Genomic DNA, 16,218 nt, shown 5'->3' with positions numbered 1-16,218 from the left:
CTCCTTAATTCCACTTTATCTTCATCTGTTATTTCCCCGCTTTCTGAATGCGTTTGATGGGTGTAATTTACAACTAACCATTTATTTTTATGGCATGTCTGACTGACAGATTTTGGGTTAAATGAGGGCGGAGTGCTGGTGGCAAATATGTTTTTATCCCCCTCAAAAAATGTGTGACTATAGAAGACTGTTGCTGTAATAATAATTTATTTAATAATAAAACACCAGCATGAAGCAAAAATAAAGAGGTAACCTAATCTAATTTATGCTTCCATGAATAGCTCCAGATGATCACTTGGAAACAGTGTCAAAACAAACTCATCCCAGATGTTCCGCAGTTTGGTTTGATTCTGTATCCGTGTTTATTGTATAAATTATTTCCACTCGACTAATTTTAGTACAACCAGTTTCAGGTGTCAGCTCCAAGAACATATTTTTAATTAACTTGCTCTGTAAATCTGTGAGAGAAAACAAAACGTATCGTGTTAGTGCAAAGCATCTACTAAGACTTCAACCTGTTGCTTGTGTACTTTCGAAATTACATTTTCTTCCTGTCACTCAAATTTATATTTATACGCTTGGATTCAGCACACCAAACAGCTATCTTCACCCCGGAGGGGGTAAACAGGCATCAGCCAACCAATGAGACCAAAACACTTCAGGCATAATCTCTGTTTCAGTAGGGGATTACCACAAGGAATGCAACAGTTACAGTGCAGTCTGTGGCAAGTGAATCTCCACCAAACTCTTAAATAATTCTTGGAAGGCTGAAGTTATTTCAGTTGGTTGGGCATTTTCTTTCCATACTTTTTTCTTCCACTCAATTTTTCACGACACGGCACCCCAAACAGACTTTTTTTTTTAAGAACTCTTAATGGAAAACTGAAAAGTCAGTCAGTGCCGCCAATGATTTAAGTCATTGTAAAACAAAAACTTAATATGTTTGCGTTAAAACGAATTTAAAACGAGTCCTAATCTAATCTTCACAGAAACTGAATTTTAGGCTTCGCAAAACAGTAAGTTAATGATCAAAATCATCCATGAAATGTATCACCCTCTCTGTAATGAACCTGCAAAATACAGGAGCTCCTCTTAATGATCTGAAATACTAAACTTTTAGGTGATGTTCTAACTTCTTCAAAGTGCATTTAGGTGCAGTCATGAAAAAAAAAGTTACAAAAAAATGTAGGATGAAACTCTGAAAATGGCCATTTTATTTTAGAAGGCTGTTTCATACTACTCAGAAGTTTAGTGGTTTTGTGTGAAAGTAACTTGGCCAGAACTGGGACAGTGAGGTAAGGTGTCATGCTCAGGACAGCTAAATAAGTAATGCACATTAAAGTTTGATCCCTGCCTGGATGCGCGTCTTTCCTGAATTCCGACCCGTAAAACAATAATGTTCATACGTAGCACCGTAAAACAACGTTAACGAGCGATGTTATCACATAATAAACATTTATGAAGCAGAAATAGACCAATTAGGTGTCATTTTAAAGTTTAAGTTGACAATGTCGGTTAAGTCGGTTACCTCGCCGCAGCTTAGTTCAGGTGTGCCCTTTTCCTGCGCGCCTGCTGACGGGAGCAGCCACACGAGCACAGCCACAACATGCGCTCCCATGCGGAGAAAGGGAGTCATATTTTCCGCTCGCAGCCGACAGGGACGTTTTAATCCTCTGCTCCCAGCTTCTCCTTGACCGTTTCGTCCATAGAGCACCGCTACGCCTCAGCGGAACTATATTTCCAAGAAGAAGAAGAAGAAGAAGACAAGCTGCTTGGCTTGCTGTTGGATCCGCACATGTGAGCCGCCTGTACTAGGTTTCACTGCACAAACTGATTGACAGCCCCGGGACGTGGGCGTGTCGCTGTTGAGCTACCTGCTCAGGTGTAACAGTGGAAAAGTTGACTTCTCACAGAGCGCGACAGGTTTCCGACGAAGAATGGGCGGATCCTTTTTGTGCGGGTTGTGACGTAAGCCTGAACAACAGTCACACAGGTGAAAGATTTGTTTCAGGTCATGGCAGGATATGGGGTAAACAAGAGCTTCCTGGTAGTAAAAGTTTAAAGTTGACAGAAGATCTCAGATTTAAATATTATGGAAATGAAAGGAAAAACAGATGAAATAGCAGTGTTTAGCAATTAATTAAGGCATTGAGAGGACACTCAATGCCTTAATTAATTGTTGATGAAATGCCTCTGTGAGATGCATATGTAAAACCTCTGCTAGACAGGCTTAAGTTAATGAATACGTTTATTAAGCAAGCTAAATTTACGGCTTGGTCTGCAGGGAACAAAGGCAAAAAGAGTTACCCCACCAAACTACAGTCACTCTGGCTTTTTATAGGGGTGTAGGCAGCAGACCCTTGGCTTCCCATATTCAACATGGTTATTATGTTTAATCATCGCTTGTGTGCATTGAACCTCCAAACTATGGTCTTTATCTGCTCACATCTTAATATATGGCAGCCTGTAGCTCTGAAATGTGAGTCTATTCATAAAGGAAGAAAAAGTTGATGGATGGATGGATGGATGGATGGATGGATGGATGGATGGATGGATGGATGGATGGATGGATGGATGGATGGATGGATGGATGGATGGATGGACGGCTATTGGACTTTTGAAGGCATGTCTTTGCACTGAATTTTATTTTGGGACGTCAGAGTAAAAGGAGAACTGAATACAAATGAATGGCAAACTATTAAAATCTTTACTTGTAAAATGAAATCTGAATCTTGAACCATTATTCTTTCACTTCACAATTGTATGCAACTTAAAATTTGAAGGCACCACTTTTCCAAAAAAAAAAAACAAACATTTCTGTTAAAATTTTGAACCATTTTGTATAAATAACCCTTTTGTTTAGTTCATAGGATCATAAAAATAGGATTCACTCTTCCACTAGAAACATATTCAGTGTTTCTTTTGCTGCAATACAAGCTTGAATTATATATATATATATAGACAGAATCAAAACAGAATCTTATTCCAGCATCAATCATGCACTTTTTTATTTATAGGTTCTATTGTGAAATTTCCAGCAACCCTATCAGTTTTTCTTTCTTTTTGATTATATGAATAAAGGACTCAGTAAAAAATGTACCTTGCTATCTCTTTGTTGGAAAATAATTGAAGGTTTGAAGAGTCAAGCATGTTTAATCATAACAATAAGCACAAGGATATTAAAGCTCGCATTCAGAGCTGAGATAAAAAAAAAAGAAAAAAAGGGAGAAGAGCACTTTTAATTAACTATCTTTTTCACAACTGTTCAGCCCACAAAGGTAGTTGAACAGCAAACATCTCAAACAACTTTACAGTCTGTGTTGTGGTCATGAATTTTTCTGCAGGAACCACATGTCTGGTTGTTTCAGTTGGGCGTCAACATTTAATGACTTGCCTCCTCCTTAAGTTCTAGGATCAGTTAGGTCCACTGATTGTTTCCTTGCTTTCCTAACAGGCTGACATGCCTGCAGCATTTGGTTCAACCATAAATTGAAATACAAAATCATGCTGGGCTCTTAAATGCATACAGTTTGCTGAGTTTTCAAATAGTAGATTTGGCTCAACTCCACATTAAACAACTTTGTACTCGTGAGAGTAAACTGGCCTGCCAGGGAAGCGCAGCCAACCTTCATAATATACTGAAAAATGCACCAACATCAAGGTCTGGATGTGGTATAGGCTTTTGTTTACATGACTGTGCCCTTTGATCGCGGCGGTACAGTTAAATCATGTCTGAGTGCGATCAGCAAGGAAGGTGAATCAATGACTATTAAAATCTGCTTCCTATGTTTGCAAAAGTATTCACACTACCCAAGCTTTTTGCATTTTGTTCTGTTACAACCACAAACCACAGAGTGTTTTACAAGGATTATATTTGATCTCCGTCAAGCAGCACATATTGAGCATTTGTAAGGATCGCTTTAATTCTGATATTTTCAAGTAAATTCCAATGTAAGCCAAAAAATAATTACAGTTTGCCTTTGTGTAATATGGAAGATCTCAAAGGTTTAATAGGAAATGTAAGTGAACAAACAACTAAAAAAACCCAGCCGAAAGGTCAGAGATTATGCTGCGGAGAAGTTAAAAGCAGGAAAAGTTTTAAAACCATATCCCAAGATTTGGATCTGTCACAAAGATCTAGTTGATCTATGTTTTTTTTAATGGAAAGAAAGAGAACAATATAATGAAACATACTAAAATATGGGGTAAAGCTAAACTAACAATCTGGTTAGGAAAGCTTTTTTTATTTAGGAAAGAGGCCAAAACCTTACTTTTATGGCAACTCTGGAGGAGCTGCAGAGATCCACTGCTCGGGAGGGAGAATCTGTAAACGGTGAAATTATAAGTAATGGACTAGATAAATCTGTCCTTTACAGAAGAGTGATAGGAAAAAAAAGCCATTGGTAGCTAAAAGACTTTCAGCTGCAATTGATTCCAATTCACCACTGCGCACTACTCTGAGTCGTTCTGTTAATTTAAAGTCCAAATAAAATAAGAGATCATGAAAGTATATGAAAATGTTCAATGTGTGTGAATTTTTGCAAGGTTCTGTAGAGTAACAACGTTATCCCCCATGAATATCATGTGATGGTGCATGTGATGAGATTTTCACAAAGTACACTTTTTTTTTTCTATCAAAAGTATTTCATTATTTTACATTGTTGTATAATGCCAGCAGTGCAAGGCTAACGCTAAACATGGTTTACTGAAGCAGTGAAAAAAACATAAAAGAGCTGCACAAACATTTCCTAAAGTGGCAATCATATCCATCTGCAGATATCCTGTCGCGTCTACAGTTTAAGCTTACAGTTTAAAGTTGCTTTGCATAAATTTAACCGTTGACCTTTGATTAGTCTCTTTTTTGCAAGGGGGATAGATGTGGAAAAGTACCTCAGTCATGCTTTTCTTTAACTAATGCTCTGAGATTTTTGAGGTAGATGTTTACGTTTGAGTAACTAACTAACACTGGATTAGTTTTATATTCATCAAATGACTCCTGGCGACAAATTATGCAAATAAAGTTTCTTAAACAAGATGCATTACCATAAGATGGAATTTGAGGTAGTATGTCTGCAGTATAATCAGAATTGCCAAAAGCAAACATGCCTGAACTTGCAGGGTCATAACATCAGAACAATCAAAACTTGCAAATAAGTCAGTCATCTTCATCTTTCAACACCGCTGCATTCCAACAAAGGAAATCCTGAGACTGTCGTGGCTATGTGCATGTGTTTAGAAAATCCTATGCAAATGTGTCCACCACAGCGAACAGCGCCAGTACAGTTTGTCACCTGTGTTGTCACAGGATGCGAAAACACTGAGCGAGCACGCGAAGAAAGTGAAGTAATAATTTGCAAGTCCATTTTCATAGTGGTTAGCATACTTTCAGAGATAAGGCAGGTGTTCGCTCTCTGCCTCTGTCACGAGAGGTTAGCATAAAGCTGCCTCTGTTTTGAGTGGTGAAATCCGGGGGAAAAGACAGAGTGTTTGCCTCTCCTTGATATGCAAAACAAGTGAGAGCAAGCAACAAACGGTTCTAGTGAGCGGCTCCCAAAGGCTCAACTTTGACATGTTACCTCACAGAATCTCCAGGATCATGTTTCCTGCAGGGCAAATTTCTGGTGTGTGAAGCCTGAGATCAAAGCTTCCCAGTTCCCCATTGCTACCTGTGCAGAAGCTCCCGTTCCTGTTTGCTGGTGGGTGAGCCAACGAGAGGCAACTTCCACTTGCTCTTTGTCTGATCTGATGACGTTTTTATTGCTGATGGGACACGCTGAGCTCGTGTCTGAGGCAGAACGGTTTGTAGCCTCTGGGTCAGCTGGCGAGCCAGCCACACGGACAGAACTTTAGACAGGAGTCTGGGCCAGCAGTGCCATCTGACCTCGCCGCTTTTTGTCCCTTCTCTCACCTCTGCCAGCTCCTGTATGAGCCCGCTGAATTCTTGAGGTAAACAGAAGCGAGGGACCCCTTTGAAGGCATGGGGAATGTCCCGGCTGTGGCACAGGCCCTGGAAGTAAACAATGGCAACATCTTTACCTTTGCCCTCCAGCAGTGCTGCTTCCAGAGAAGCCAGAGCAGCCACAAACATGGGCTTTATAACAGTAGATGGCTCCTTTTGTGAATCTTCATCCTCAAAACAATTAGCTCTTTCGCTTTCTATACATTTCTCATCATTAACTTTTTCAACCCTAGACCCAGTCACCTTTAAATGGTCATGCACTGGTGCCCTGATTTTGTCAGTTCTCCAACTATTATCCATATCCACCCTATTGACTCTCCATCTTTGATAAGTCCTTTTAGCTTCAGGACTCCACACGATCAGCATTTTTCCCTGCGCCTTACGGACAGCTTCCCACTGCCCGTACAGCCAAGGAAGCGGACCCAGATCCGCCACGCTAGCCCCATTCTGAGCCTGCATCTGAGAGCTTTGGGCCCAAAGAGCAGTGTGCACTGATGCATCCAGTTCCTCATGCAGTATGGAGGCCAAGGCGCACACAGCAGAGACGTGGGCCGATTGATCCGACGAGCACACCAGCAGCACCGGCCTCTGAATGGTCAGGCATCCTGGGTGTAAGGAAAACACAGAAAATGTGTTCACATCACTAAGATCTGCCGGCACAATCGTTGTGCAACACGAATAAAACGAAACCACAGAACCGACCTGCCATTCCACTTTTGGTGGCACGGTGAATGAAACATCCAAGTAACATGCAGATGACAACAAGTAGCAAAACTCCAACTGCGTACACACCCCGCCTGTTGTGTGTGTCTAGAAAAAACAAACAACAGTAAGTCGAGGTTTGTTTTTAATTAAGAGGTACATGTGCATTCATGCATAACCCAAAGACACGCAAAGAGGCCCGGGTGTGTAATTCCTTACAGTCCGGGCACAGGATTCTTCTCCCACTAAGAGCCGGATATGATTGCCACACCTGTAGAAAAAACAAGTGAAAAACCAGATAATGAAAACACAACAACACAGAACCAGAAATTCATCCAGCCAGTATTTTCTTTACCTGCACACATGACCTCTCAGTAATGTCCTGAATGGGTACATTTATCCCGACTGATTGGTTATTGGTGGCCTGTAACGAGAGAGAAAGGTCACAACTTTCCGTAGCATGAAAATATAATTAATGCATTCCAAATGAAAGAAAAAACTGAAATGCAGACATAACAGCTTTTAATGGTACAGTTGTTGGCACCCCACATATATGCTTACAGAACGAACGGCAGCTAAAGTTAGCACAATATTTATGTTTTTCATTTGTAAAAAGCACTTTAAATTAATTTAAATTGTTTAATCAGTCAGGTAAGCATATAATTTTATTATGGAATATTCCCACAACGATGTCACAAATAGCCTACATTTTCCTTTTCTTTTTCTTTCTTTTTCATATGATGTCCTCAGAGCCTTCTGTTAGTGTTAATAAATCAATTAAAAGTACAACATTGAAGGACAGAAAAACTCCACCCAACCGATGAATTTTATTATTGCCATGCTGCATATTGATGCATAGCCCTTGAGATACATTACCCCACCAAATTTTTCACTAAGCATTTCTTTGCTGTTTTGCACAAACAACATTTTCTTTTCAACCAATAAATCTTAATTTAAGAAATTACAGTAACAACTGTGCTTGCCCCAGAAGACAGCAATGCATTTAAGCATCAAGTGGTCTACGTAATCATCTGACAAAGAAAATATCCAGTAGCCTTGATATAGGAGATTGGGGTGATAGAAAGGCAATTGTAGCTCAATTAACCACTTGATAAAACCAGAGGAAGCTGAGCTACAGCAGCAGAAGACCTCGCCGGAAAGTCTGAAAAGTCAAAAGGAGTTCAAATTTGTATTGGAAAGGTGTACTTAATAAAGTCGACAGTGAGTGAGTGGATGTTGAAAACAGACTCGCTGTCTTTTATTTGTTCTTCCAGCTACTCCCTGTAGGGGGAGCTCACATGCTTCTATCTCACTCTGTCCCAAACATCCTCCACCTCCTCACCAACCCTCTGGAAGCTGATGCTCAAAACAAGCATCAGATTTGTTTGGTTTAAACCAAACAAAACTTTCAAAACAAGTAAAGCTGCTCACAATCACGGTGCCTGCTAGAAAATTTTTTAAAAAAAGCAACTAGATAAAAAAAAAAAATCTACACCCCAGTTCATTGGGACATGTTGAGAAACAACAGGCACTGTTTTTCAAACAGGAGGTTTTGTGCTTCTGACATCAAATCTTCCTTTGCTACAGTCATGAGCTGTCACCATGTTCTTCTTCTTTCCCTCCTCCTGCTCAGACATCCTTAAAATAAATCCTTTCTCCAACATATCTGCTATTCTTGCTCTGTGCCTATCAGCCTTGCATGTCACCATTCATTGTTTTTACTCCAGTCAAGTAAGGCGGCTGACCTCAGGTACTTTAATGTATCCTATCACAAATCTACGCTTCATGAGATCACCTTCCAACAAACCGAAGGCATTTCATTCTCATTTCATTCTTATTTTTTCATTGTTGTTTGGGAATTTAAATTCACTGAAAAGATGTCGCACTTTTAAGTCCTGCCGCAACAAATTGTTTACCAGATGAAACCAAATTCGCTCATTTGCGCATATTTCCATTGTAAACATCTGAACTAACCAGTGTTTCTGAGTGGATTTGTCCCCGAGGCACACATCCTGCCTCAGTGAGAAGACAGAGTTGAGCTGAAAACGTTGCGGACAGAGTGAAGGTAATATGCACCAACATGCTCTGTCTGACTGGCGTGATATGCGCTTCCCAAGTAGGTTTATCTGGAAGGGTCAAAAGAAGAGAGAGTGAAAACATTAAGATAAGCTCTGATGCGTCACCACTCATGTATAAACAGCTCTGACTCACCGTTGTTAAAGAGACAAGAGATGGAGTGGCTATCTTGGATGAAAAACTGTAAAATAAATAAATAAATAAATGTTATTATCACACAAAAAAAAAAAGTACAAGAGGCAATTTTTCAGAGGTGATCTCACCTGCACACATATCTGGGGGTGTTTATCCACTGTGGATGTTTTAATTTGCTGTAAAAAAAAAAAAAATGCTTGTTACAGATAATAAATCAGTTATATATTTTCAAATGGTGCAGATTATTACCAGGGCAGGGTCATTGCTCGTCTCCAGAGTGGAGTTGGGAATAGGTATGCAGACGTTATTATGCATCTTCCAGCAGAGGGCAGCAGAGACTTTCTTTCTGCATTCAGGACACTTCGGGACCCACAACAAGTGGGAATCATACATCGTCACCGTAGAGGTCTGCAGGATTTCTCTGTTGTCTGGTGAATCATTTAAAATAAACGCAGATTTTAGATTTACCCGGTCAAAAATTAGATTTTCTGTTTCATAAGCAGTTTACTTCAGAAAATACATTTTGGAGGTTCGAGTTGGAGCCTGTCAGATATTTCTAGTTGGCGATGTCTCTCCACCAGCCTCCACCACCCGTCTTACCCTGAGAGGAACACACTGTATCCATGTAGATATCACACAACCTTGGATCTCACGCAAAATAAAACTCAAAAGTAAGCACACTTTTTTTTTTTCCCCGAAGCACGACAGTGTGTAAACATCCATCACCAAAACAGGCTGTGACATTTGATTCTACAAATCTCCAGTTTACCCTTCAGCTTCAATGCGTCAGTGAACCTTCGTACAGGTGACCCACCTGTTACACCAGAGTACTTCAAAAGCAAACCAAGAAGCTCTCTGCTGTCTTTTAAATCAAAGACAAGCTCATGCCAGGACAGTTTTGCTCAGTTTACACAGAGTTCACATGCGGCTGCCTCAATGTGTAACACAGCTTGAGGTTGTTTTTTTGGGGGGTTTTTTTTCCACCTGTGCGCTGTGACTCCTAAACCCCTGTGGCTACACAGTCTCTAAATAATTAACAATGTAATTGGTTAAGAACAAGACCAAAGAGTCTTGTGTTTAATATTTAGCCATATGACATGGCAATAGAGATTTAATTAGCAACAGCCTGGCATTGACGGTATAATTCAATCCTCCTGTCACAGTGTAGAGTGAGGTCTAAGATAACGGTTACTGAGGTTTGTCCAAATGCACTTATTACATTACTTGTTTACGAAATGCAAGTAGACCCTCATCCAGGGAGTTAGAGCGGCATCTGAACCTTATTCACAGAATGTGTACATAAATAAATCTAAGAGACTGGACAGAGCTCAGTGCTGGCATTTATGAAGAAACTCGGGAAATGATTTATTTTAATCAAGCTTCAGAGAAACAGCCCTGCTGATGCAATTCTTCTTTAATCTCTGTAGATTAAAGAGAGACTGTGGGTGCCGTCACCCACCCACATACATCATCTTGCAGAATTTTGATCAGAAACTTTAATAAGATGTGGCACGCTATGAATAACTTGGATGACACGGAGCGTTATCTCTGGTGAAGATTTCTAATACGTCAGTAAAATTCTAGGACTTTTTTTTTTTCTTCCATTGCTTATTACCGCCTTTGCGACTGATTGTTCAGTTGTTGCAAGTTAATAAGGGCAACAAGAAAGCCTGCTTCTGCTTTGGCCATGAGCCGGTCTCAGATCTTTCAAACAGTTTTAGAACGATGTATGTTGAATGTTTGGCATTCTTTGCCGTAAGACAAATGTTTAGCAAATTTTGCGGCATCAACTTTTGTAGAGATTGTTTTTGAAATGATCAGTTTTGTTTTTACTTTTGCACAAAATGATCAGCTCGCATCTTTGCAGCTTAGACATGCCATGAGCATATAGGGGAAAGTTGTGAAAAACCAAAAAACTAATGAGAAATGTTCCTTAATTAACTCTTAAGTGTCAGAGAGACGTTGTCTATCATTATTTCTGTACTCTGTGTGCAGAGTGAGCTGTTTGAAAATGTCAGACAGCTCACTTATCCCTCCACTTCTTGTTATTTTAATACCCAATCATATGGCAGGTGTTGATGAGCAATAACTGAGACTAAACTATTTGCCTATTATTTCCTAGTTTGCAAAGAAATATCTACCCATGCTTTCAGAGAAACAACAAAAATAGGCCAGAGCTAACTTTTTCATACTCTAAGCTGAGTTCACAGCAGTTTCCTGTGTTTCCTGTGACACATCCCCCTTCAAATAACAACCTCCATCTCAGCAGAATCATTGCTGGAAACTGTGCTCACTTTCAAAATGCTCACAGAAATAAAGACTTTTTTTTAGCGAGCTCAAACATGATTACTCGCATGCATATTTTGAATTTCCCAAACTGACTACACTCGATTTGACTTACAAGAGGCTTAGATGTTTCCCCTCGGTGAAATTAAGATGATTCATCAGCCACACTCACCAATAAGGCTTTCATTTCGAAATGGGCACTTTCTACGTCTTGAGGCATCTTCGTAGGTGTAGTACACCTGCCAGTAAATACAACGAATATAGAAACAAGAAAACCACAGAAACATCAGCAAAAATACCACCAAAAAAAAAAATAAAAAAATCTTTTTAAAAATCTGAATGGCGCTCACCTCTACACACACACAGGGCAGCAGATGGGGGATGGTGATAACAGCTGAGCGGCTCTGAAGCACACATGCAGAAAGAGGACGTAAATAAACAACATAAATTTAATTTTTATTGTGATGAATGGGCCTCGGATGCTCACTGTGGTTAGTGGTTGATCGCCACTGGAGCAGCCAGAATCTTTTTCATAACACCATCTGACTTTCACCGGGTCTCCAGAATCCACATGGACTGAAATGGTTTTGGACGACTCATTCACAGACAGCCTGAAGTCTGGCTGAGGAGCTAAGTCAGACGAGAAAAACAAAACAGCAGCAGGGTGTGAGCCAAAATGGTGGGATAATGGCTGAAAATGAAGGAAAACCTAAATAGATCTTATGTAAAGGAATGTATTAATACTCTTTCTTTACATTTGTTTATGAAGTCATTCTTACTATGTAGCACCAATCAACCTCTAAAATCTGAGGTTTTCTGTGCATATGCATATGCACAAAGCACACCTTTCATTCTTCTAACCAAGACTGCTGAGAAAGGCGTTCATCCCTTATATGGCAGGTTTTTATAAACCATTAGACTAAGTAGAAAGAAGCTTTTATCCTGTATGATGGTTAGATTGGTAAACCATGAACAAATGTTTTTTTTTTTTTTTTACTCTAAACCTGAAACTGTTAATGCAGATGTAGTTCAATACATATCAAAGCATGTCTTAAAGTTCATTTGAAGTAGCACACTTTTCAAAACTCCTTATGATGAAGACCAAGAGAGTGTGGAAAGGGTGATGTCCGAGAGACAGAAACCAGATAAAAGAAGGCAGACAAAAGCATGATAAAAGATTATGCGAGAAATTCAAAATGCCTCACCTGGAACAACGTAATGAACATTGCAGTTTATCGACTTTGAGCTGTACGACACATAAGCGGTCTGTCTAGAGGCAACTTTGAAGTCAAACTCCAGCTTCCACTGAAAAAAAAAAAATCCCCAAAAAGATAAGCACCAAAAAATGTTTTTATATTTGCATAATCATGTTTGTATTACATTTTAGTCCATAAAAATATTTAAGTAGTTACCAGGTGAGAGTTCACAGAATTCTTGCAACACCTGATTGCCTGATTCCGATGATTCTAGGGTGCAAAGAAATATGTCATCATTGTAAACAGTACATAAAACATCACAAACTGTAAAATTATGACAATGTACACAATACTCAGAAGCAATGAGAACCTTTATTTTGCAGCTCGTGTGTGGCCTGAAAACCTCTCTATAGTTTCCTTCCATTTCAATCTGAAGAAAGTCTGGAAGACAGCAGTTTGAGAAACCTTCCAGTAACTTTGCCAGATAAACCACAATGAAAGGTTGATGATGCCAAAAATATTTACAGATAAATGTACAGCAGCACAAATAATTAAAGGTTAAGTTACAGAACGTACCAGTAGAATTAATCCAGACCTGGACTCTTATCGTTTCATAATATCCACTGCTTGTCTCTATTGCTGGGGGCGGGTCAGAGGTCAAGTTTATGGGACAATGTCCCTGAACAACATCTGAGACAGCCGTAGTGCAACATGGGGCCAACAAAGGATCTGTCAATGTTTTTGAAATCAGATTTTTCTGTCAGAAACCGGTTATGAAATACAACAAAGTGTGTCTTTTTTTTTTTTTTTCATTTTAAAATGCAAAATATTCCATTGAAAAACAATATTTTATTTTCTAATTTGTGATCAAAACTGAATAAGAAGAAATTTAAGTTGTCATTTTTTTAAAATATAACTTAAAACAATGAAAACATAAACTTTCTCTTCATTCTTATATTTTTACACCCCCTGCAACTCTTCAAGTGCTGGGAAAATATGGTACATCCTAATAAGTATATGAAGGAAATCCTCTGAATTGTGACTTATACAGAAGGAGCCCTGAAGTTCCAACAAGGCGGCTGCATTTGCAGACTGTAGTGAAGGCTGCTGCCATTTATTATATTCCATTTCAGATAGTTTGGATCTCATTAAAGCAATGTAGCATGTTTATTAGTAAACGTTTTGATTTAGTGCGTTAAAATGCCCTTAAAATAGAAGGAAAACAAAATGTTGTGTCGCTAATAGTAGTTTGTGACAGAACAGACAGCAAATCCAACATCTTTCCAACTTGCAACCGGAGTACTCCCAACTGCAATGTGACGGGTCCGCCTCGACACTTAGGTCATATTTTTATTTTAGCCTATCATTCATCTGTATCGATTTGGTAGCGAAAAATGCCATGTATATCTGAGGTGTACAGGAAACAGCGCAACAGGATGGATGGCAGTTTAGGAATATGGAAAAACGTACTTGCCCTTTTAACCTGTGGGCTGTGTGCATAAGCAAATAACAAAATTTCAACTCATCCATTTTAAACACAAAATAAGAGAAATCAATGAGAAATTTTCTATTATGAATCAAATGGCGTCTAAAATAACCATGATTGCTGAACTTTAAGAGCACTTAATGTGAGAAATGTAATAATAATAATAATAATAATAATAATAATAATAATAATAATAATAATAAACTCACCATTTTCACGAACTCTCTGAAATTGGACAAACAGAAAATCGGTTCACAACATTTAAGTATAAAGTTATAAGTAAATGTATAAGGAAAAGGGGGCATTCGTAAACATATTGTCTAGACATTTACGCCTAAAATGAACCCAGTAGTGATTAAAATCCAGATTAAATCCGTGCAGCCTCTCTCAGTTCAGGACTGTGTCTAAACTCACCCGGCATTTGGCGGAGCCCACCTGCTGGCAGCACAGGGCGGCAAGCAGCAGCGTCAACACGGCGCTAAAAGTCATGTTACACCGATTGAAACCCCGAAGAAACAGACGCGGGGATGTCTCCGTTAAACACGCCGCTGCTCCAGCATGAAAGCTGCGAGGCTTTCCGCTGGTCGCTGCTTCTGGTAACAGCCGTCAGAGCGGCTGCCTCACTGGGGGTTTTCTAACTCCTCCGCTGTACTGAGGCTTTATTTCCCAGGCTACTGTGGCGCTGAATGACTAAACACGAAGGCGTCATTTCTAAACCCCCTCCTCCTTTCTTTGTTTCTTTTTTTCTTACTTTCTTTCGCTATTTCTTTTAGAAATAATCGTTCCCTCTCCATAAATTTCTCGACATTGCTTTTACAGTGCTTTATAAAATATTCACCCTTCTTGATTTCTTTATGTCTTAAGTATTTCATTAAGTTTTTAAAGGACAGTATAGTACTGATTGTGATTCAATTCACTTCAGTTTTATTTATATAGTCAAATAACAAGAAGTGTTGTTTCGAGGCACTTTAAAATCATTTCAGTTCAATCATGCACACAGTCAAATTGTTGCATATGAATAAGCTTTGATCTTGAAAATGAAAACTCTTTTTTTTCTGCCAACGCTTGTGTTTTGCATGCCGACTAGAAAGCTCAACTTTGTTTCCATCCATACCTGTGTCCCCTATAGCAAACCACAGGTTGAACCCGGTACGGGTATTTCTCCCCGTTCTTTCAAGTATCGATTTCAAATCGATTTCGTATCGTTTTCACGGAGAGCACGGATATGAGCCTTCCTGTTGAGGAATTGTTCTGAGCCCTAGATTTCTGTAGCTCCTCCAGAGTTCCCATGGTCTTTCTGGCTGCTTCTCTTATAAAACCTTTCCTTGCACATCATATCCAGGTTTACAGTCGTGCCATATTGGCCTTGACTTATAGGGTTTGCAGTTTCCATTTAAGCTTTGCAATAACTGTTTTACCTCTTAACATACAAAAAACAACAAGATGTGTTTTCATGTACATCCTAAGAAGGTTTTGATTGCAGTACTTTGCTGCTCAGTGAACCCTCACATGACAACATTGCTGCAGAAACAAATACTGAATATAGCCATATATAAAAACTCTCCCAAGAGAAAAATTTAGACAAAGGGTAACCAAAACAAAAAGATGTATGCATTGGTGTGTGTTTTGTCTTCGCTGCCAAACTTTCAGGGTTCATCTGAGGAACACTTTATATAAATGACAGAGTTTCTCGGAAAGACGGTGAATCCCAAGTTTCTCCCAGAGGCTATAGACATATTGCATTGCAGGTCTGACTGGGCTGTTGGCTTGATATGAAAGACTTATTGTGTAAACGTTTACTGCTCATGTCTAATTTAATTTGCACAAAAGTATGTGAATGACTAAGGCACTTTTTAATACAAAATGAACACATATATCTTAATAAAAACATAGTCATGTTGCTCAGAAGTGTGGTAGTGTGGCAATAAAAAAGAAAAACAATTGCAGCTTTCACACACGCCTACAGAGAATTTAGAGAGACCAATTAACCTGACAGTCATGTTTTTGGACTGTGAGAGGAAGCCAGAGTACCTGGAGAAAACCCACCATGCACAGGGAGAACATGCAAACTCCATGCAGAAAGACCCTGGGCCAGGAACCAAACCCAGGACCTTCTTACTGCAAGGCAACAGCTCTACCAACTGCGCTGCTGTGCAGCCATGTGCAAATGTCAAGGATTCAAATATTTTCAAAGCAAGACCTCCTCTGGAAAAATCAGATCCCAATTTTATTTTTCTCTACTCAGAATATAGACCTCTAGTTCAGAGGCAACCTGTAAAGAAGAGATCTTTGAGGTGGTCGCAGGAAGTTGGAAAAAACAGCTTTGTTTTGCCAGCCACGTGCAAAGGACATCGAGAACATGAATGACTGTGTGACTG

At 39.4% G+C, this 16,218-nt stretch overlaps 1 protein-coding gene across 1 annotated transcript; it reads right to left on the bottom strand.

Annotated features, from left to right (window-relative positions):
* Nucleotides 1-3,140: 3,140 nt before the first annotated feature.
* Nucleotides 3,141-14,508, bottom strand: LOC106963222 (uncharacterized). Its single transcript, XM_015058011.1, has 17 exons — nucleotides 14,255-14,508; nucleotides 14,050-14,065; nucleotides 12,931-13,083; nucleotides 12,725-12,795; nucleotides 12,571-12,624; nucleotides 12,364-12,463; nucleotides 11,646-11,788; nucleotides 11,509-11,562; nucleotides 11,331-11,397; nucleotides 9,122-9,300; nucleotides 9,001-9,048; nucleotides 8,873-8,918; nucleotides 8,636-8,787; nucleotides 7,017-7,085; nucleotides 6,881-6,932; nucleotides 6,662-6,769; nucleotides 3,141-6,564 (listed from the first exon to the last, which is right to left on the bottom strand). The coding sequence occupies exons 1-17, from the start codon at nucleotides 14,327-14,329 to the stop codon at nucleotides 5,663-5,665; spliced, it is 2,289 nt and encodes a 762-aa protein (XP_014913497.1). The 5' UTR covers nucleotides 14,330-14,508; the 3' UTR covers nucleotides 3,141-5,662.
* Nucleotides 14,509-16,218: the final 1,710 nt, after the last annotated feature.

Source organism: Poecilia latipinna, unplaced genomic scaffold (assembly GCF_001443285.1).
Source record: "Poecilia latipinna isolate Pla-1442-1.1 unplaced genomic scaffold, P_latipinna-1.0 Scaffold1507, whole genome shotgun sequence".
NCBI lineage: Eukaryota > Metazoa > Chordata > Actinopteri > Cyprinodontiformes > Poeciliidae > Poecilia > Poecilia latipinna.
The sequence above is the reverse complement of the archived record's forward strand: the minus strand, read 5'-3'. Positions and strand labels throughout refer to the sequence as shown.

Coding starts and splice junctions, on each gene's coding strand:
- LOC106963222 (XM_015058011.1), bottom strand. CDS start 14,329: ATGACTTTTAGCGCCGTGTTGACGCTGCTGCTTGCCGCCCTGTGCTGC. Junction 12,464..12,570: donor ATTCTGTGAACTCTCACCTG/GTAACTACTTAA, acceptor TTTTTTTTTCAG/TGGAAGCTGGAGTTTGACTT. Junction 9,049..9,121: donor CGAGCAATGACCCTGCCCTG/GTAATAATCTGC, acceptor TTTTTTTTACAG/CAAATTAAAACATCCACAGT.